The sequence below is a fragment of the Notothenia coriiceps genome, unplaced genomic scaffold (genome assembly GCF_000735185.1).
Source record: "Notothenia coriiceps isolate Sejong01 unplaced genomic scaffold, NC01 NC01_scaffold00037218, whole genome shotgun sequence".
In the NCBI taxonomy this organism is placed as follows: Eukaryota; Metazoa; Chordata; class Actinopteri; order Perciformes; family Nototheniidae; genus Notothenia; species Notothenia coriiceps.
In genome coordinates this window covers 1-21786 of record NW_011369919.1, presented here as the reverse complement: position 1 = coordinate 21786, position 21786 = coordinate 1, and the positions used below count along the sequence as shown (strand labels likewise).

Below are 21786 nucleotides of genomic sequence, written 5' to 3'. Positions count from 1 at the left end.
ACTCCAGTGAGTGGGCTTCTGGCATCAAGAGAGGGGAATATTGTCAGTGAAGCCAGCAGCCAATGGGAAGTGCCCGGGGCTCTTGTTTTTACCATATGTTTGAGCTGAGAATGTGGACCAGTGGGTGGCTTTGTGTGTAAGCCTTTGCTGCAGCATCAACAAGAAGAACTAAGAATGTAGTTCCTTCTCAAAACTGAACTAGCAACATTGGTTAAGAAACGTTTCCTAGCCATGGAAGTACAAAAGGGCTACTCAACCTGTGTTATATCTCATCCTCTCTTCCCCTACAAGTATCTCAGATATTGGTGGATTTGTATAGTATTCATGATTAATATGTTTATTTCAAAGCCCCATAAAGCTTGGTTTTGAATCTAAAAAGTATTGTTTGTACAACATTATTATCTACAACTTTATTTATGACTTAATAAGCAACAAGCTAGCAGTCAAAACTCCTCGTCTTCATCAAGAATGTGTGGGAGGAAACAACACATCTACTGTCATCACATTTTGATTTAAATGTTACTAGAGTGTTAACGGTCCACGACAGCACCCAAGATTTTTTCCAACTCGGCCTTGACCACTTCCGACAAACTGAGAAAGGCACACAAAAACACCCTACTGTAATCTCAAGTGAAATAACAAAAACTGTACATTTTTTATTAAGGTAGGTTAAAGGTGAGTAAGAACAGAAAGGACTGAATAATAGCAAGTTTGACAATTGTTCTGCACTGGTGAAGGTTAATTCTACTCAAATATTTTCAAATGGGTCCTGGCCTGGACAGTAATTGACTTTTGAAGTTGAAAATGGAGATCACTGCTATTCTAAACAGAACTACTTACAGACATGACACATTTACACACAGGCACGCCTCTGCATTTGAACCAAAAAAAAACAGGCTATCTTTGACTGACTGTGAAAGCATCGCTACAGTCATCTCATCCATCCTGTGGGTCTAAAAGTGCTTTTTCCTGTCACCCACACAATAGGGCGAGCGTCAGAAAATGTAATTCCAGCCTCCCCACCCAGCAGCAACCACCAGAAGAAGAATGGAGACCGTGAATGTGTCCAGGGAGACTTCCAGGACATAGTTAAGTTTTGGACTGTGTTCCTGTTGAAATAAGTCTACTGTTCCATCAAGACACTGCCTCCATTCAGGTAATGGAAGTGTTGGTTCACCCTCTGAACCCTGTGCTGTTCCTACAGTCTATCACATTAATCTAACAACTACCAGTTTCATATTGACTCATTCAGTAGCTCTTCAAAAGTGCTGCTTGCAAAAGAGTTCCCTCTTCAGAGAGATGATCTAATTCTTAAGTTACACTTTGTGTCCCTGATGGCAACAAAGAAGCGTGCAGCCTTGTGCTTTGAACGAGTTTCCCAGCAACAAAAAGGTCACAGCTTTCATCCTGCAGCAGTCGCTGTGTCTATCAACAGGGTGTTATTCAGACATCCTTGAACAATATCCTGAATGTACTGTGTCTTTTTTATTTCTCTGAGAAGTGAGCAGTCTTTCCTCTCTGGTAGCAGCCGGTTTCTCAAAGTCAACGCTCAGGTGAATGAATTGTGGGCTTTCCATTGTGTGGAGGCATTCTTTAGACTAAAAGGCTAGTTATAGACTCCAGTATCAGAGTCAGGTGGGTGAGTGATTGTGTGTAGTTTGTTCCTGCCTGAAACATTCCTACAAAGCATATGGAGTGTGCGTGTGAGACAGAGAGGGAGAGCAGGGGAGTAAATATTCACTGCAACCCCAATCTGTGTGATTACATGAGTCTGTCTACATGTTTGTGTGTCTACACTTGATACAGAAGCAGATAGCTCAGTTCCACAGGGCTTCTGGCTCTACAGGGAGGAGAGCACACCACGGTCTCCAGGCAGGAAAGACAATGGGAGGTGCACAGAGGACCTGAACAAATCACCACTGTCAGCGCTGTATCTCCAAACGTGTTCCCACGGCAAGGATGCCACTCACATTCAGATTCCCTCAAGTGTAGGAGCCTGGGACAGCTTGGCCCTACTAAAAATCAACTTGATGTCCCAGCCTAAGCAGTGGTTTAGGCTAGGAACCTAATCACAGTGTACCGTGATGTGTGCAAAGCTGCAAGGGAACACAACCCAGCATGACATTGTAATTATGTTATTGCCCCAAAAGCTGTGTTTATCCCATGTTCTGGATATCATGCCGGCCAGGATGAACAGTCGCCAATGGCTCGTTTTGTGACGTCAAACAGCACAGACACGAGTCAGTGCGCTAACCGTCCAGTAACCTAATTTGTCTCGGACATACAGATATACTTAAACAAGCCAGGCAGTACAGGCACTTCTCATCAAACCATGTAATAACCATGTCAATAGCCATCTCATGCATATGATGGAACATACTGAGGACAAGGGGTCAAACAAATACGCTGCCTACTGGTTCTAATGAGAGATCACAGATAGGAAATGTAATGTGTGCGTAATATAATCACAGCAGTTCAAATGATGACCTTAGTAATTAAAGCTAAGCTTCTGCTGCCAAATTGATTTTATGCTTCATCTCTTAAAGTATTGATTTTATGCATCCAACTTAATTCTAAACACTTGCACGTAGATCTCGGTACTGTATATCTTAACTGAAATGATTTAAAGAGGAAAAAAACGGTCTGCTGTTTTGATCAAAAATGAGCCAGTGCTGGATCAGAAACTGTTGTAAGCGCTGCCTGGGACTGATGGCAGACGGCAAAACTGTCCACAAACACAGCACAAAGGCTTCCCTGCAGTGTCACAGTGCCACAGGGACGCTGCAGGGCTGGGAAAAAAGACAGTATCTGGTAGTCCAACAGGTTTGGGCTATATGATGAATCAGTGTTGATGGAGAAGGTGCTAGAAGCCACTAACTCATCAATAATGACCACACTCAGTACTACAGGCTTGGCCTCAGTTCTAATAGCAGTTTTAATGGGATTGGATTTGAGCTTTTGGCTTACATGAATGTATGGGATGATTAAATTAATGGAATTTGTGCCTGGATCTGCACAATGTGCTTTCCTCACTAATGTGTCATCAGTGCAAGGGTAGGATAGAGACATGCCGGGTCCTTTCCCCGGCAGATCAGAAGCCCGGCTGGGACGAGGCATCTGTGATCCGGGACGGACTGATCAGGTCTCAGAACACGGCTCCGCTGCAGAGCTAAGCCTGGTGCTCTCCATGGTGCTGAAAACCATTGCTGAAATACAGTAGAAACCAAGTCCAGCATCACTAGCTTAATCATTAGCAGCTCAGTGCAGTATATTTCCCTTCCATTCTTTTGTTAAACTGTTCGTGTGGAAACTGTCCACATTATTGCAAACAGAATGTGTGATATTGTAGCAAGAAGAAGGATGCGTCCGTATTCATGTTATTTATTTCTTCTTAATGAACCTTTTAGTGTATGTCAGAAATTAAGAAAAAAAGTCTAATATCAAGTTCACAGAGCGCAATGTGCCGTCAAAGGTATAAAAAAAAAACAGCATACTCCAGATAAAAAAATAAGCAAAATTGCCTACTTAGCATATGTATTATACACGTTTGCTTAAATTCACACACTGCCGGCATTCCCCTTTGACAGATGTAAAAACAATCGCTATATGACATTACAACAATCAGTGATGCTGCTAAACAATGGTGTCCAAAACCTGGATTTACTTTACCTTTGTACATATAAAGTATGTTGAGAATCAATATGTGAAACTCAAAATGTATCTTTGTGTTTTGGTATTTGGCTTTAGCAAATATGTACTTAAACAAAAATCATAAATACATTTCAAAATAAGTAAACTAGTGAGGGCTCTTTCACTATATAGGGGCTATTGAATGAACGGAGTATTTCTGAACAGACTCTCTCAGCCTCCACTCACTTCCCTTAAATATACTTGTTTTTTTTTACTTCACACACAGTCAGTTGAACAACACAATGAAAAGCTTCGATTAATTTCCTCTTTATGACCGTAATACTTCTTGTGCAGTTATCTGATCCGGCTATGTATTTCATTTAGCATCTCCTGAGAGGCCCTGGTGGAGATGTTCAACAATACTGTATAGTGTAAGTGCCCATCAAACAGTCACTCTATGGAAGGCCTCAAGCCACTTTATCTCAACTCTGCGGTGATTTAAAGTCTGTCACTCTGCCTCATTATACCTCCCTTACTTTAGGCTCTACCTGCCTCTGGTTTTTCGTCTTTCTCTCTCACACCATCCTTAATGTACGCCTCCTTCCTGCCTGTCCACTTTGTTTCTCCATCCCAGACAGGAGCGTTTATCGTTTATGGAGCCGGGGACTCCCCTCTGCCCTCTTCATCTATCTCTGACTGAATCTGGCAGGTTTGTTAGGAGAGAGGGACACGGCGGATAAGAACAGGTGTGAGGGTAAAAAACATCGATTTATGAGTGTCTCTGTGTGTGAGAGAGAAGGAGAGGGTGTGCTGCTGATGTTACAAACGTACTGACTGGGGGAGGAGGGAGCGAGACATATTAAAAGCGAATCCAATCACTTTTTTTATATTGATAAATCACATGAATACTTGAATAAGATGCATGCAAGGATGGACACACTGTATACAACCCAGCACTGCAGTTCATTGTTTTTGTATTATTGCCTGAAATTGTACCGTTTTGTTTCGCTCACGCTGCTCTCATAGCGTTGTTTTTGGCAGCAACGGGCAGCTTTAACAACTCTAGAAACTCACTGTAGGCTACCGGCCCAGCAACAAATAGCAGACTGGCACATTTAGAAACTATATGGTGAACATAGCGGAGCAATAAGCTGTTAAAGCAGCCGTGTGAAGGGACCAAAACCAGAGCTACAATGAAAGAAGAGTGAATGTTTTGGGTAGCTATTCGGAAAAATGTACAATACGAAAACAGGATTATGACTTTAGTTTAAAGGACACAACTTGCGGTGTTAATGTTGAAGCAAATTCATTATAAATTGTTTACAACGTTCAAAAGAAAAGGAACATGTTCAATGAAAGACACTAGTTCTACATTATTTAAATAATCAATCAAACAAAAATTGTACCTATCTTTTCCTATTTCTGTGACAAAATAAATAGTTCAGATTTCTACATTACGTTAAGGTTGAACGGGATCCATGGGAAACTGTCCCGTGCTACTCATGCTGAGCATTTCCAAATCAGAGCCACACAGCCACTGGCTTTTCGTTAATGGTCTGCTGTAGACTATCCATCATCTCAACACGGCCAGTTAGCAACAGGGACAACTTCTTGGTTGTTTTCCAACAGAGGCAGCCTTCTCCTCATCACTTTCTCTTGTTGCTCTGTCATTTCCCTCTCCTTTCCTCCAAAAATGTGTTTCCCTCTCTCAGCTATTTACCCTTCACAGCATAGTGCATGCAACTTCCTGAACTTCATGTAACCTTAGTCTCTAAAGGCTAAATAGCACCATTACATATTGCCTTTACGCTGGGGAAATATGTTGAGTCTGCTTGGGTCCTAATTCTGTGTTCTCCACCTGCCTTCCTGTCTGGCTCCTGCATATTCTGGCTCTGATTTTGTGATTTCTTTCATTGCACGAGTCTGCTCAGGCCTGCCAGTTCTCCTGCAGATCAATGCACACTTGGATGCACCTGCCAAAAAAAGAAACACGCAGGTGTACGCACGCAAACAACAAGCGCAGACACACATGGCTCAAACACTGTCAAATGCCTAATGTGCTCCCCCTTCCACAGGGAGCAGGAATGATGTAGGGCTTGTGTAGTTCTCCTGATTTTTGTGCTCTATTTTCATGGGCGGCTGAAAGAGAGTTAAGGCGTCCGCAGAGAGCGGGGCTCAACAAGGCGTCCAGATGCAGCTTATCACCATTCACTACTCAGCGGTCGAGCATCCACAATGTGACAGTTCAGTTGGAACAACATGCAGTTATGTTAGAGACAGAGAGGAGAAAGATAGACTTACACAAAGCCAATGGCTGGCCCAGGCTTATCAAATGTAAAATGAGGCTGCTTTTGTGTTTTGTAACATTGTAAATTGAAAACATTTGGTTTTTTTTACAGACAGATGATTGGAAAAAAACAAGATATTTGACTTTGTGATGAAACTGTGATGGTTATGGTTGTATCGTTATGTTATCTTCTTTAAAATAAATAGTCTCAATGAATAAAGTTAGTTGCAGCAATGTCTAAAAGACAACAATGAAGTCTTTCCTGAATTTTCCTCGTCCAGTAGATATATTGCCATACATTTTCCAGAAAGGTATAATGTAAACATCTTTAATTGAATCAAGCCAATGTGGGCGGTGTTGTAATCAGTGATTTTATTGCATTGTTTATTTTATATAAAGGGAAAAAGTGCCGTAATTGTCACGTGTTTAAATTGACTAGTCAAAAACTAGAAATTCCGAACTCATTAATTATAACATATCATTTTTCCATCGAATAGGAAGAACCCTACTTATATAAATAAAACAATTAATATTTAAAAGTTAAAACCAACGTGAAAAAGTGAGAAGTCTCTAAGATATTAACCGGAGTGAATGAACAACATTCCTCATAAATATATTTAACTGTGCGTAGAGAACATGTTGATCTGAAAAGTCTGAAATAAGACTGTAAATGTCACAGCATATGATTCATATAATTTTAATTAAACCATTTAGTGACTCGTTGTGCCCCGAACAGAAGTCTGTGTTTCTAAACTCTTTGTTCGTATTTTTATGCCGGTGACTATAATGGTTTAAAATATATTGTTATGGCAGCTTGGTCCCTCACCTGGTAGAGCAGTAAGACAGATTCCTTACTGCATATAATGTTTTATAATACTTTTATTTATATGGCCTATCCTTACTCAGGGATCAGACTTGAAAATAACTCAGTGAATGAATCCGTGCTTCTAGTCTTGGATCAACAGATATGTATCACTTTCTCAAAGTGCCAGCTTTAAAGCATACAGTCTTAACCACATCAATTAATAATACTACAGTAAACATTTCCGGATGGCTCCTGAGAGCAGATATTTTGTTACTGCTCTCAGACTCGATGGCTGAGCGTCTCTCCTTGGCCCCTGTGGGGACTTCTATAGCATCAAGAAGGATGGAAATGAATTGCTCTCCAGTGGCTACCACTAACAGGTGGCCTCGACTGACTCAGTCCCTTCAGGTTGACCATGAGGAGTGAGTAGTTACGCTTGTGTGAATTACAGCTCTGCTACCAAAAAAGAAGAAAGAAAGACCTAAATAAGTTCAGGCTTCCTGTAGTTGTGGGTGCTTCTTCTGAAAACGAAATGTGTCAACTAAAGAACATTCTATACACAAATAGTTTGACACTATTTTTTTGATTGTTTCATCTATAAAAGGTCAAAATACAATTATTAATGTGAATATAATTTTTCAAAATTCCAAAGTGATGTTATTAAGTGACTTGAACTTGTCTTAAGTGAAAGATATTCAGTATAACGGGATTTAAAGGGACATTCTTTAGGATTTGGTGGCATCTAGCTTAGAGTAAATTCCGCTCACCCTTCCCCTTTACACAACTGTGGAAACTAGACGCTGTCTGTTAAACCGTAGTAACGTATAACGGTATTTTTTAGGCCCATACCACGCTCAGAAACCTTTATTACCACAACACATTTTAGGAGCAAAACATAGGTGTAGAAAATAGATGTCTAGTGGCCTTCAGAGTACACATGTGAAAAGGCCCTATAGAGCCAGTGTTGGGATTGTCCTCTCTAAACTATTGTTTAAACATGGAGGACTCTGTGAATGAGCAACCACGCCCAATGTACTGTAGGTTTAAAGAGCTCATATCTGAAATCAGGATAGATGGATGGATGGATGGATGGATAGATAGATTGATGGATGGATGGATAGAGATTTTCCTGTGGCAAGAATACAATGTTCTGCCATTATTACTTCTTCATTTTCAACCAAAGCTTTGGTAAATGCATGGGGAAAATATGATATAATACCCGCTAGCTCGGATTTTCCCTTATTTAATCATGAAGGCATGAGGTATTATATCTCATACATTGCTCTGCTCTGGTTTGGAGTGAGTCATCGTCAAGCCTCAATATCCGCTTTCACAGGGTTTGACGTGTCTCCTTGTTCATTAGGGGGGCTCCACTTAAACCTGCAATCCTCAGAGATTCTTCTGATGTCAGATCTGAGAGGATTACCCAGGTATCAGTCAGGCCAGCGGAAGAGGATGAGACCAACAAGATCACTGATCAGTGGGACACTTGTGGTAAGAGACACTGTCCTATCACCGAACAAATTGGGTCCGATTGTTCAAGGGTTTAAGCCGCCATGTGGGCTGAGATCCACCAGGCTGAAGTCGCCTTGAGCAAAGTGACTAATACCTGTCAGCTCTGAGGACACTGTTCTTTCATTTACCCTGGGCTCTGACTTCCCAAGAGACAGGGCAAGTGAAAAGACATGAAATATTACAGCTTTGGTGATTTGCACATACAGTGATGCTAAAACAAAGAGTCAATAAACAAATAAAATAGGTTAACACAAAATAAAAGTTACTTACAAATGTAAGTTCCTGCTCTAGCTGTCTGAAGACATCCTTTTATGCTCTGGTAAATTGTGATAAGCACTTTTACCTGAGCTGTTGATAGGAATAGCTGTTAGTTGCAGCCATGTCTCAATTTGTGTTTATAAACTGAATTTTTGCTGATTTTCCCATTGTACTCTATCCTGATATAGGTCCAATGTAGCAAATAGGAACACATTGATACACTTGAGTATTGTGATATTGTCACAGTGGCTCAGATTGCATAAAAAACAGTGCTATGATGTTGGATGTCAGAGGCATGGAGATCAATTATGATCCTAATGTGCTGATTGAAAAAAACAGTAAAACATTTGACTCAGATTGTATGCAAATATGGTGTGTTTTTTATACTACGGTTGATGTAACATTTTATTTGTAAATTGTGCAATATATATCGCATTGTTTTACAGTATCACAATATATTGCAAAATGTTGAGTTGTTTTCTTTATATCATGACACTTATGTTATTGCCAGATTATTGCAAACACAGCACCCTGTGTGTCCGATGTAACTATTTTCAAACTTCCTGCCTAAATATACCTTGCTTCTCTTGCTGTTTACATCCTTCTGTAGGACAGTGGAATGACTCAGAGGCATGAAGCTACAGGGACAGCCCTGTTTGGACACGCTCCCTGTCCGCAAAGCCTCAAGGTGTCCTCTCCACACCATTACCTTGACCGACACTCTGCAATGACTAAGTGGAAGTTGGAGTGAAAGTGACATTTCATTAGCAGGACAATCTAAAGGGCCCTTGTCTGGACAAACTGACTTAACATGTTTTTACAATACCGCACCTTTGACTGGACTTCCTAAATATCTTTGATATACAGTATATAACAGCAACCGCTCAAAGAGAATGTCTCCACTCAGACTAAAAGACAAACAATCGCAACATTACTATAAATCCTTGAGAGATAAACCTGAAAACTTTTGCAAATGTGACTCAGCACACTAAAAAAGAAGTAGGGTTAGATTGTTTTCAGGACGTCCTGCTGTATTATAACTGCACCTTCATAAAGAGAAAAAACAGCTAGGATTCTCTGATGTGCATCTGTGACTTCTGTCTCTATTGACTCTTCTCCTCATTGATGAGTAAGGGGATGAATACAGTGTCAGCCTCTGCATCTGCAAAGGCCACTGTGTTGGGGGAAAAAGGCAGTCTTTGCCAAAGTAATCCTTTGGCAAAGACTGGTGTCCCAGACGCTAGCGCAGTGATGATCCACGCAGAGAGGGGATGGGCCATGTTTTGTGTACTTTGGGTCACCAGACACTGACATTGTCCTTGCAGTGTATTGACAACGGTGTTCACATATTTGACAGTAGTGCAGTTGTGCATATTCGAGCGCAAGAGGATGATATTCAGTGTTCCCCGATAGCTGTAGCTCTCAACACTAGCAATGGCTGATCTGCCAGGCTGCTGGGTTGTTTATTCAGACCCAGTGTGACATTATCACATCCAACAACGTGTGAATTAAATCATCCACGGGAGGGTTTATTTCAGCAAGGGTCCATTAAAATGTGCCATGGGCAGTTGATGATTGCAGACAGGTGCGATTTAAGAGATGTGAAAAAGACCGGCCTCATTTGTAAACAGTTGAAAGGTGAGGGACAGTGGATTTTTTTCTTCTGAATCATCCAGTCAAGCATTGTTCATGTGCGTAAAACTCACCATGCGTGGGAGTATAGCAAATTACTCTTTCTAAGCCCACACAATGTGACCATAAATAGCCTCACTTACGTAAAAATCTAACATTGTATTTGCAGCGGAGGAAAGATTGTGGAGCGAGGAGGATTCACAGCAAATACAAGACCCACCTGAGGTCTATTTGCAGGAGTTCATCAGGGTAGTTCACAACCAGACTGCTCCCTGGTGTTCTCATTTTATTAATGAAAGATCAATTCATTATTCGTTATGACTAACAGACCACAGGAGAGATAAACAAATGCTCCATGTTGGAAAAGCACACCTGCAGCAGGAGGTATGAATTGGTGAACCGCGTGAAAAGCTGTGCAGAATTGGTGTATTTCCACCCAAAGCCTACATCACGTGGACGGCCGGTCATTGATCAACACAGTGATCATTTCAGTGAGAGGAAGAGTGAAGGGGGTGGGGGTGACAGAGCTGTCAATACCCAGGGTCAGAGCGAAGGGCTTTATAGAAAAAAAAGATGTGCTTGTGCCCTTTGAAACACTAAAACCAAAACACCCATGTGTCTCCTGAATAATGAAGCGATAATGGTGGCTTATAAAACAACAAAATACACTCAGTTTAGCATCTTGGACCACAAGCATGCGGATTTTGTGACGAAAAATATACGCGCTACAGAGGGAGGTTATCATGTGGCAATATGGACTGAAAGGCATTAGAAAGGCATTCATGCTTGTTCGTAAATACTACTTCCAGCTCTAAGGGCTACAGGCAGCTTTATAACGCGCAAATCTGGAGAGGCATGCAGCCATTCACAGACGCGCTGATATGGCACATTAATTTTCAATTTGCAGCTCAACGATTCAGTGTTACAGCCTGCATTTTACGTCCAAGATTGGAGGCATATGCGCTAATTATCCCTCAGTGTTGCTATATCCCGCTGGGAAAGCGATGATGCCTGCTGGAAACCGCTGCATCGCCAAATAAGAGGAAACATAAAAACACTTGCATACATTAATATCCAGACAATGACGCGCTTATCTTACCTGTGCCATGAGCCAAATCGATGCCCGGTTCGGTGAGTATGTTCGGGTCACTTTGAGATCTGCCTCGATTCAGACAGCCGTCTAGTCCATCCGATGTAGCCATGGGGAGACAGCACTGGAATCCTGAATAAAATATTGAAAACCCAACCAGAGGCAAGCAAGGTCAGGAGGAAAGCAGCGAGCGAGTACAGATTTAATTCGCTCAGACAACCGCCGCTTTGAGCATCTACCAGGGAGCCATGGCTGAGCTGTGTGTGTGTGTGTGTGTGTGTGTGTGTGTGTGTGTGCTGCTTGTGCGTGTTTGTGTGTGTGCGTGTGTGTGTGTGTGTGTGTGTGTGTGTGTGTGTGTGTGTGTGCGCGCGTCGATGTGTGGATGTGGGAGGGGTGATATGCCCCCGATGATGCCCGCCCCTGTCCAGCAACACGAAAAAAATATTCAACACATATCCAGCATGTTGCAAACATTGATACATTTTTGGAGCGTGTATTTATGTACTTTATTTTCATAACAAATCGCCCTCTCGCATCGTTTATTTTGTTTCTATAAGCTTAATTATAGGGTTAATCAGCCCTAGTATAACGCTATAAAATGCCAGATTAAGTCGAGAACGCAAGCTTATTTATCAAGAATTTATGACATCGCCTTTAATTTGTTTATTATTTAAAATGCACCATATTGGCCCACTGGTGGCAAACATTGGCTTTACTCTTAATATATGTGGAAATACTGAAAAGGTGCATTGATCAATAGCCTATCTATTATTTATTTCAGAAAATGCAAACTCTAAAAGAAAAATCTATTTATAAAAAAACGAACTAACAAAGTTTTAAGTCAGAAAACCTAATATGCACATGGTTAAAAGCACATTGTGTATAAAAACCCCGTATCTAAAATCCAAGCAATGCATATACACTCTATGCTACCTTGCATAAAACCCCTTATAAGCTATTTTACAATATTATTATGTTTAAAGTAATTGCTTAAAATAAAACATGTAACACTTTTATATGAGCATTTTCCCGTAAATATCTTTTAAATTACAATATGTTTGGTTAAAACAAAGAAGGTCCAGCATTGACACAGAAATACATATGGAAGCAGCCCATTGGTTTATTCCACGAGTGACGCGTAATGCGGAAGTGAACCACCGCCGGAAGAGAAAGATGGCAGCGCACGGCTGCAGCTACTCGGCTCTGCTGCTGATTATTTGCAGTGTGTCAGTGTTTATTGTCGCAGACAGTCAAGACACGTCTCTATCTGGTGGTCACCATGCTGCTGCGGTCGAGGATAATCCACAAGCAGCCACAGAAGCAGCGGGAAAAACGTCCGAGCAGCCCGCGGTGGAGGAGAGGAGCTGGGAAGCTACTGAGGTTGAAGAGGCGACTCTCCATGAAGCTGCAGCCGACAAACAAGACACTCCTGCCCCTGAAACCGAGGCCCCCTCCCCGGTACCACAGCCCAAAGACGACTTCCAGGAGGAGCTGGTCATCAGACCGCTGCACTCAGGAGATATTTATGCCAGCTTCCAGTTCCGCACCCTGTGGGAGACTGACTTCATGAGTGGAAACAAAGGTAAGCTAACTGTTAGCACTGATTTAATTTGAGTCAGAAACACACCTTCTAATTTATCTAATGTTATTATTCAAACGCTCCATTTAAACGAAGGTGACGATTGTAGTGTACACGGAAGTTCTATAATGGTCTTGAAGTGAATATTCAGGTTTTGAACTGGTTCACTTTTATAGTCTGGTAAGAATATGGAACATATGAGCTCCTTAAACGGTATTTTTTGTGTTTAGTTTGCTTTTTTAGTTATACATTTGGATTTACTTACTCTACTGATTGACTTAAGGAGGTCCAAAAGGACCTTACTAAAATTGTAACTTGCAGGCACACTTGTATTTACCTCAGGAACAATATATTATTGTATAAACTATACTAAAAAATGTATTGCATTAATATCAACATTTTAGTAAGGGTACCAAAGTGTTTTTCATTCAGGCTATTAGCCAGGCTTCTATTTTTCATCACAAAGTGAGCTTCACACTATGACCACTGGTAAACTGTAAACAAAGTTGCATAGCTTGATGATTTTGATAAATACCAGTTTTTCCTTTTGTTCATTCACACCCACATCATTAGACAATGAGTTTGCTAACTATAAGCCTTAACTGTGTAATGTTTGTTTCTCAGTGTCCCACTACCGGCTTTTTCCAAAGTCTCTGGGCCAGGTCATCTCCAAGTTCTCAGTGCGAGAGCTGCACATCTCCTTCACACAGGGCTACTGGAGGACCATGCAGTGGGGGCAGCCCTTCCAGCCGGCCCCCCCTGGAGCTGAGCTCTGGGTGTGGTTCCAGGACTCAGTTACCGAGTGAGTACGGCCCTCTGGTGGCTGCAGGGCATCAGAGGAGAAATATATTTTCTGTGTTTATGTTTTTCTTATAAAGAAGTTCATCCCTAAACACTAGCACTACCATCCAACTCATTGAATGAGTTTTTTCAGTTTTTTCAATATGCTCATAACATTTCCTTTCATTTTTCAGTGTTGATGGCACGTGGAAGGAGCTGACAAATGTTCTTTCTGGAATCTTCTGTGCTTCACTGAACTTCATTGACTCCACCAACACAGTTCAGCCCAGTGCGTCTTTCAAACCGCTGGGAATAGGGAACGGTAAAGTGATGCTTTATCTCCCTTTTCATTTTGTAAAGCGCTCTATTGATTATCCTGAATAAAAGCTAATGGTATAATTGGAAACCTTAAATTATGGCAGCGTGCCAGTGCTACAGAGACGTTCCAAGATGCATTATTTATGTTTTTTTTGTGTTGAACTTGCAGTGACAGACCACCGCTTCCTCCGCTATGCCACCCTCCCACGAGAGATAGTTTGTACTGAGAATTTGACACCCTGGAAGAAACTCTTGCCATGTGGATCCAAGGTGGACGTCTATGTTTGTCTGTGTCTGTATTTTTAACAGATCTCAAAATTCACGTTGTCTCCTTTGTATTATATACCCGCTCACATCTTGAACCATGTCTGGAAACTATATGAGGCGGACATTCTGACTGCAGCTAACGCAGTTCCTCCTTCTGTTTCTTTTTTTGGTGATGTTGGATTCATAGGCTGGTCTCACTGTCCTGTTGAAGTCAGAGAAACTGTTCCACAGCAGTTTTCATTCCCAAGCAGTGCACATCAGACCCGTGTGCCAGGACTGGCAGTGTAAGACCACCTCCTGGGAGCTGAGGCAGACTCTGAATGTCGTGTTTGACCTGCACACCTCTGGACAGGGCAAACGAGGTGAGCAAAAGTGCATTATTTTCAGCATTCATCCAACATTGATTGATTGGTGTTTTTGTGTGTTTTATATTGGAATAGAAGATCAGCCCCCCCCCCCCGACCTGTTTAACCTACCTTTTGTTTTGACCTAAGCTGTTTGTTGTTTCAGAGTGGTCTCTGTTTAAGATGTTCTCTCGGACCCTGACAGAAGCCTGTCCACTGGCCTCCTCCAGTAAAATCTACATCGACATCACAGACGACCCTCAGGTTTGACTCCTACATAATATGCCCTTAACCCTGTCTTAGTTATTCCCTCAAAGCAAAACATTTTAGTTTTACTGAACCGTCAAAGCTTCCCTTCAGAGTTTAATATTTGTTATGGCCTCTGTTGAGATGACCGTCTATTCATTTTTGTGAAGGAGATATCTCAGGAACATCTAAAAGCAATTTATTCAGATTTGGCAAAGACATCAACTTGAACTCAAAGATAATCTAAGTTGGTGGTCAAAGATCACTGTGACGTCACAAAACACGTCTTTGAGCGTAATTTTAAAATGTATACGCTTTGTATGACCATTTCTCACAAATGCCTTTTTTATAGGATAAAATTAGGAAGTGAGGACAATTTGGAAAGACTTCTATAGTAAAAGGATAAACACAAAAAGGAGAAATAGAGGGGACATGGGCGGTGGGTCGGATCACACCCAGCCCGCGGTAAGGACTATATTGCATGGGGCATATCATCTACCAGGGTGACCTCCAACCCCCTTTGAAATGTTTGACCTTTAGTAGCTATGGAGCTGTTTGTTGATGAGCTGGCAAAATGTGCAGCAATGCACAAACAAAAGCAGTGAAGAAGAATACAGCTCACAAGTAAACATGGCGTTAACAATGGAGGATATATATTACGATAAATAAAATAAAAGATTTTAAATAAACACCATTTCTATGTTTGATGGAATAAATGCACTGAACACATTTGTTAGAGTCAAGGATTAGCAACAACGTCTGACACTGAATGTAAACACAACATTAGTTTGCTATAAGGAAACTCCACACGGTACCTGTTAGAGATAACTTGATCAGACGTAGAAACATGTCAAAATAGATTCTATCTTACAGTGTGTGTATGGGTTTTGCAACTTAAGAGAAATTTGATGTGATTCTGCAGGGCGAGCTGTTTGAGTTGAGCCCGGCCACTCCCCTGCTGAGCCAGGCGATGGTGCTCGGGGACAGGCGGACCTTCTCCGTCTACGATCTGACGCAGCCAGTCACCTTCGGCACCGTGCGCTCTCTCAACCCGCTGATCCGCTGGAAATCCAGTGAGGGTGAGTGAGCAGAGGATGACACGCCGCTTTGTACAAGAGGCCGGACCTACAGTATTCTCACACATTTAATGCAACCGGACGGACTATAAAGGAGTCAACAAAATGTTTCAACTGCATCTGTTTGTCATCGCTCTCTTGGCTACATCGTCTGTTCTGCTACTCTCAGGGTTTGCTGTCATCATTTCTATCTGCAACCTGTTCTCTGTTTTGGGACAGAAAGTCAGTAATGGGCAGCAGCTGAAGTCACTTTAAGATTGCAACATGTGACAGTTTTACAAAACATTTATTCAAGCCAAAAAGGCAAAGAAGAAAACACTTCTTGTGTCTGAGATAATTGTGTTTTGTACCGAAGACAAATAGTTTTCATTTGTCCCCAGAGGCTCCCTAGTTTCTCAACATTAGTCATACTAACAGATATTTTTGAGTTCAGTCATAAATGATATTCTCTGACTTCATGAAATGAAACATTACCCATGTGTCTTATTGTCTCTGCACAATGTTTCCCATATGGTTGACCAATAATCATCCATGTCTCATACCCCCCCCCCTGCAGGAGACATGCTGCGTCCCCTGCTCCATGCTGAGCGTTACGTGGCAGGTTACGGGCTGCAGACAGGAGAGATTCACACTCTGATGTACAACAACCACCCATACAGGTCGTTCCCTGTGCTGCTGCTGGACACCGTGCCGTGGTACCTCCGTCTCTACATCCACACTCTCACTGTGACCAGCAAGGGGAAGGACAACACGCCCAGTGAGTCACTTTAGAAAGTCCAGACGTATGACTGTGCTCCACACATTAACATCTATTAGGGTCTGAGATTAACAGTTAGAATTGATCCAATTGCTGGAGCTATTCTTCTATCATTGGTTCATTATTGGAAGAAACTCACAAGTGGTTACATTTGGAGATTATAGCAATCAATAAACAAACAAAGAGCAAACATTAACTGAGACATTTCTATTTAAATGTACTTAAATTAACTATGCAAAATGTTTTCTTGACTCTCCCTGTATTTTACACACAATTACTTCCCCTCAAATGTAGTTAAAACTACCATCATGTCCCACTCACACCAACGGTAGTATGCATCGTCAGCCGCACGGATAACAACAGAACATTTCTGCCCAATATTTGTACCTATTAATTACACTGCTTTTATTGTTTGAGATTGCACACCTTAAGCCTAAAAACACTTCACAGCTAGGTTAATTATTGTAGCTTCATAAGTTACACACTGGACATTAGCCTCCCTACAGGATTCATTGTTTTATCTAATTTCCTGCAATTGCTTCTTCTCACCAGAGGGAGGAGAACTTGAGTCATATTTTCTAGCAACTCTTTCTTTTCCCTTTTCTTTTCATTCACTGAGCATGTCAACGACCAAAGAAAGTGCTGAGCCATTCATGGATTTAAAAACATTAAAGAAGTATTTTACAATCTCAGGGTCTCCGCGGGGTCTTAAAAAGTATTAAAAGTTGATAAATCAATTTAGCGACAAATGAAGGCTATTAAAAAGTATTAAACGGCATTTTCCAAGGTATTACATTTTGTAGCTTGTCTTCAATAAGTATATAAATGGTCCAAAGAGGTTGTATTCTACAGTTTGCCTGAATGTAATGATTGCGTAGGTGTGCAGTGTGATTCTGTGAAGTTTATTTATGGCATCCCGTTGGATTGGACGTCACTGACTGCTGCTTGACAGCGCGTGATGGTCCGTTTACGCCGGTTGTTAAACAACATCGTTATGGGGAAATGCAAGTTTTCGTCCTATTGGGACTATTGGGACTATTGGGACTATTGGAAGATAAGGAGGAAGGACAATCAATACTGTATATAGTAAATGTGAGGTAAAGTGTGTCGCCAATGTAACCGTTTAAAACTCGAAGTGGCGATGAGGTCTTAAAATGTATGGAAAGGGTCTTAAAAAAGGTATTGAAAGGTATTGCATTTGACTCCAGGATTCCTGCATATACCCTGAATCTGTTCTTTATTTTCTACTGGAAATCTACGAAAATTGAGAATTAAATAGATATGATCAAGTATTTAGCTTCTGGAAAAGCCGGACTAATTTAAGACATTCTTTGTTAGTCCAGCAAAAAAGGCACAGTCATCGAGTTTCACTTTCACGTTGTTCAATAAGTATATAAAACTTGTGAAATTGCAGCGGTCTAGCATAAACATTACAATAGTGTATTAATGGTCTTCTTCCTGCACCAGGCTACATCCACTACCAGCCATCTAAGGATCGCCTGAGGCCCCACCTGTTGGAGATGCTCGTCCAGCTTCCTCCCAATTCCGTGACCGAGGTCACGGTGCAGTTTGAGAGGGCTCTGCTCAAGTGGACTGAATACACCCCCGATCCCAACCACGGCTTCTATGTTGGGTAAGCAACATGTAGGATTGTTTCCAGCACATGTTATCTGTGTCTCTTCTCTGGTGTAGCGTGAGTTTCAGGGGTGTAAGGGTGGAAGGTCTTTAAAGTCATTTTCCCTCTATTTCGTAATGACTAACATTGTTTTCTCCAACATTTAGGTCTTCAGTAATCAGCTCTCTTGTACCGAGCATTGTCGCCATGGATACAAACATAACGATGGATCGGCCACTTTTCAGCAGCTTGTAAGTATACAGTGTTTTGTTTTTCTGATGTTGACTTCCTGTGGAGGAACACATTGTACAGTCTATTTATAATTGACCAATGATCACATTTCCCATCTCCCCCAGTTTCCCCTGTAAAGAGGAGTCCAGCTTCTTTGTGCGCGTCTACACGGAGCCTCTGCTGGTCAACCTGCCCACTCCAGACTTCAGCATGCCTTACAACGTAATCTGCCTGACCTGCACTGTGGTTGCCGTGGGCTACGGCTCGCTCTATAACCTACTGACCCGGAGCTTCCAGATAGATGAGCCCAGCCCGGGATTGGCCAAGCGGTTAGCCAACATCATCCGCAGGATGAGGGGCGTACCGCCACTCTGAGGCTGGACTGAAGGCCAACTGGATCTACTTTTAGGATGGACGTTCTCCTCTTGGTGAAACCACTGGTAAACATGTGACACTCAGGGACTGAGTCAAGCACTGCTATGAATGTTTCTCTAAACAGTCATCTTGAAGGTTTGTTTTTTTAAATGACAGACAACAAATCGTTTTTTTTAATATTGAATTATTATGCCGGGGAAGGACAAGTACATAAAGAAGTTTCTCTACCTAGACGGAAAGTAAGAGCTCTGTTATTGTAAGGAACCAAAGCTATGAACTATGCTGCAGTGGATAGCTCGTCACTGTGGGTTGGTTTGAATATTATTGTTTTTTGAATGTTTTAAGCCATAACTCCATTACATCATAATATTTTAGCCATTTTGTTACAATAGGGTAAGATGATGTTTCTACAAATATGAAACTGATTGCCTCTCACAGCATAAAAAGCCTCAGAGCTGAATGGAAAAAAGGATGATCATCTTTGTTTTTATACTCTATTCCTTACCTGTTGTTTTGTTATCTTCCTGCTGAAAAAGATGCATATAATCACTCAGTTCAAATGTCACATTATGTCATTATAGGATATCAAATAACTTTCCCATATCAAACCAGAAATGTATACAGCATCAAAATGTAACTATGGGACACCGAGTGGCGTGTTCTTTTATTTATTTGTCCCTAACTCATTTGTGATATCTGACAACTGTTTTATAGTAGTTTTAATATATAAGAAAAGAAGACATGTCAACAAAAACTATGAAAAGTAATCAAAACTATAGCATTGCTTGTTTGGAACTACTTGCTCCACAGAAAAGGGACAGCCCTCTTACCAAACATTAATTTTGCACTTGTTGGTTTTTGGATGCATGCTTGAATGTTGAACGCGATTGTCTGAAGGTCTCTTCGTAATATATTGCCTTTTAGTTTGTCGGCCTAACTCACTCATTAGTTCAATGCAGTTTCGGTGTGTCTTATAGCAAAAACAAGTCCGACATTATGGAAAAGACCGTACCCTACCATGAAACACTACCATGCGTTTGTTTGTCCGTCCATTCTGATCCCCTGGCTGGGAAAAAGTGCACAGAATGTTTGAAGCGGTACTTTGTGTGTGTGGAAAAATGTATGTTCTTTATTGCTTTTACAATAAACTAAAACATGTTTATTTCATTGTATTTACATTTCTAGCTGAGAAAGAAGGTACGCCAGTGTAAACTGCACTGGAGCTGTATTACTTCCCACCGAGCGCCCACATTTTTGTGTAAACAAACTTGGCCCCACTTCTGGCAGACTCGAGAGAAGCAACACAGACGACTCTGTGTTTGGCCGGTCAGTGATTCTCACCCCTTCACGTTTGGCAACATGGAACAAAAACAAAGAAAAGAGCAGCATTCCACCTAAATGATGTTCATATCTGCTCAACTGCAAACTATGTTTTCTTTCCAATCAAGTACATAAACACAGCCAGAGAAAACAGTCTGTTAAGGATGCTTATCTTCAATAATGAGTGGCTCCTCACAGCTATAGTACAATATGTGTTTCAGAGTTTGAGTTGCAGACAATCTTGGCCACCTCTTTTAATAGTCTTGTTTCTGCCAGTAAGCACTTTCCATTCTTGGCATATTTCATCTTTGTTTATTCAGCCAAGCTCTCGCCTAATAAGTCCACAAAAGAGACCTGTTAAACCCAAGACCTATAACCAGCTAGGTGATAAATACATAAGACATTCCTAAGTTCTGGAAACAGGTTTATTGGTTGAAATACATAAGACATTCCTAAGTTATGCAAACAGGTTTATTGGTTGAAATACAAAGAATTGCAGTATACTAGTACAGTACATTTTTCATCAATTGAGATGAGGGGTGTTATATCAAAACCCATACACAAAACTGGTAAAAAAAAACAGATGTTATAGCATAAGATAAGATTGCAAACATAATGTAGGGTTTGTGAAGACTATGCATGGCACCCTGCCAACGCTTCTTTAAATGAAGAGTAAAATACTTTTATTTTGGTTATTAAAGTACAGGTGCATCAAATAATATCCTAACTATATTTGAATGACACATTTCTCTCCTCCCCAAAGAATCCAACTTTGTGCAAATCAACGCTGGGATATAGTTCCAAAGGGTGCTTTTATGGAGTTGAAAAAGAGAAAATGACACATTGTCTCTCCACATGCAGCTGAGTCCCGAGCTGTCCAATCAGCAGGGCTCGCTGCAGGCGTGGCCGCAGGTTGTCTTGCAGCACTTCTGTTCTCCTGGGCACTGACCGTCATGATAGCAGTACTCGGCACACATGGAGGTCCCCTGGGGAAGAGCGCAGCGACCCCGCTTCACTGAAGAGACAAATCACAGTGTCAACACATTTATCACTCAAACCCTGCCAGAGGAACATGTGGACGATTTGACTAACATCTAACCTGTGTACGGGGCAATGCACTCATGTCCACATCCATTATGGCAGCACTTCTCATCATTGGGGCAGTCATTGTCATTGGAGCAATATTCAGCACACATTCCTGAGCCCCAGTTCCTGCGAGGGCACACTCCTGGCTTGGCTGTAGGAAAAAGTGAAAAATAACATATACAAAGATGGATGAAGCAGAAATTAGTTACAAGAACCTGTCCATTTTCCCGCGTCACTGAAAAATGTAACAGAAGTTTAAACAGCTGTCCACTTGAGAAAAGGTTTGAGGCTCGTACTGAAAGCAGGGGGGACACAGACAGCTCCACAGTCAAAGACACAGCATTTGTTGTCAGCAGGACAGTCTTCATCACACTCACACCCCTTATGTGATGGGATAACATTAAGAAGGCGTGGGCAGTGGCCTGGTTTGGGAAGAATCGCTGAGAGAAAGAAACAGTAAAGCAGAAGAGGAGATGGATAAGCTGTGGAAAGTTGGATTACATTAATGGAATTGTCCTTGTAGTGGAATGTTTCACAAAAACAACACATTTGGAGGTTGAACTTTAAAAAACAAA

At 41.4% G+C, this 21786-nt stretch overlaps 3 protein-coding genes across 4 annotated transcripts in view; 1 reads left to right on the top strand and 2 right to left on the bottom strand.

Annotated features, from left to right (window-relative positions):
• phactr3a (phosphatase and actin regulator 3a) overlaps nt 1–11505 on the bottom strand; it is a 34653-nt gene extending 23148 nt beyond the window's left edge. For both annotated transcript variants that reach the window (XM_010793124.1, XM_010793125.1), the window contains exon 1: nt 11227–11505. In XM_010793124.1, coding sequence (XP_010791426.1) covers nt 11227–11329 — 103 coding nt within the window. In that variant the 5' untranslated portion in view covers nt 11330–11505. The remainder of the gene's footprint in view (nt 1–11226) is intronic.
• An 853-nt stretch (nt 11506–12358) lies between these two features.
• Nucleotides 12359–19967, top strand: pigt (phosphatidylinositol glycan anchor biosynthesis, class T). Its single transcript, XM_010793123.1, has 11 exons — nt 12359–12799; nt 13421–13598; nt 13771–13898; nt 14064–14164; nt 14349–14523; nt 14672–14769; nt 15674–15830; nt 16384–16584; nt 18052–18217; nt 18367–18450; nt 18556–19967. Exons 1-11 carry the CDS (start codon nt 12391–12393, stop codon nt 18803–18805), a joined length of 1947 nt encoding a protein of 648 aa, XP_010791425.1. The 5' UTR covers nt 12359–12390; the 3' UTR covers nt 18806–19967.
• A 564-nt stretch (nt 19968–20531) lies between these two features.
• wfdc2 (WAP four-disulfide core domain 2) lies at nt 20532–21780 on the bottom strand. Its single transcript, XM_010793122.1, has 3 exons — nt 21508–21780; nt 21225–21362; nt 20532–21140 (listed from the first exon to the last, which is right to left on the bottom strand). The coding sequence occupies exons 1-3, from the start codon at nt 21758–21760 to the stop codon at nt 21007–21009; spliced, it is 525 nt and encodes a 174-aa protein (XP_010791424.1). The 5' UTR covers nt 21761–21780; the 3' UTR covers nt 20532–21006.
• Nucleotides 21781–21786: the final 6 nt, after the last annotated feature.

Bases quoted from the DNA above. Each gene is read 5' to 3' on its own strand.
- wfdc2 (XM_010793122.1), bottom strand. From the start codon at position 21,760: ATGTGTTGTTTTTGTGAAACATTCCACTACAAGGACAATTCCATTAAT. The intron at 21,363-21,507 runs GTACGAGCCTCA...TTTTTCCTACAG, and splicing joins CTGTGTCCCCCCTGCTTTCA to CCAAGCCAGGAGTGTGCCCT. The intron at 21,141-21,224 runs GTTAGATGTTAG...TTGTCTCTTCAG, and splicing joins GTGCATTGCCCCGTACACAG to TGAAGCGGGGTCGCTGCGCT.
- pigt (XM_010793123.1), top strand. From the start codon at position 12,391: ATGGCAGCGCACGGCTGCAGCTACTCGGCTCTGCTGCTGATTATTTGC. The intron at 12,800-13,420 runs GTAAGCTAACTG...TTTGTTTCTCAG, and splicing joins CTTCATGAGTGGAAACAAAG to TGTCCCACTACCGGCTTTTT. The intron at 18,451-18,555 runs GTAAGTATACAG...CATCTCCCCCAG, and splicing joins CGGCCACTTTTCAGCAGCTT to TTTCCCCTGTAAAGAGGAGT.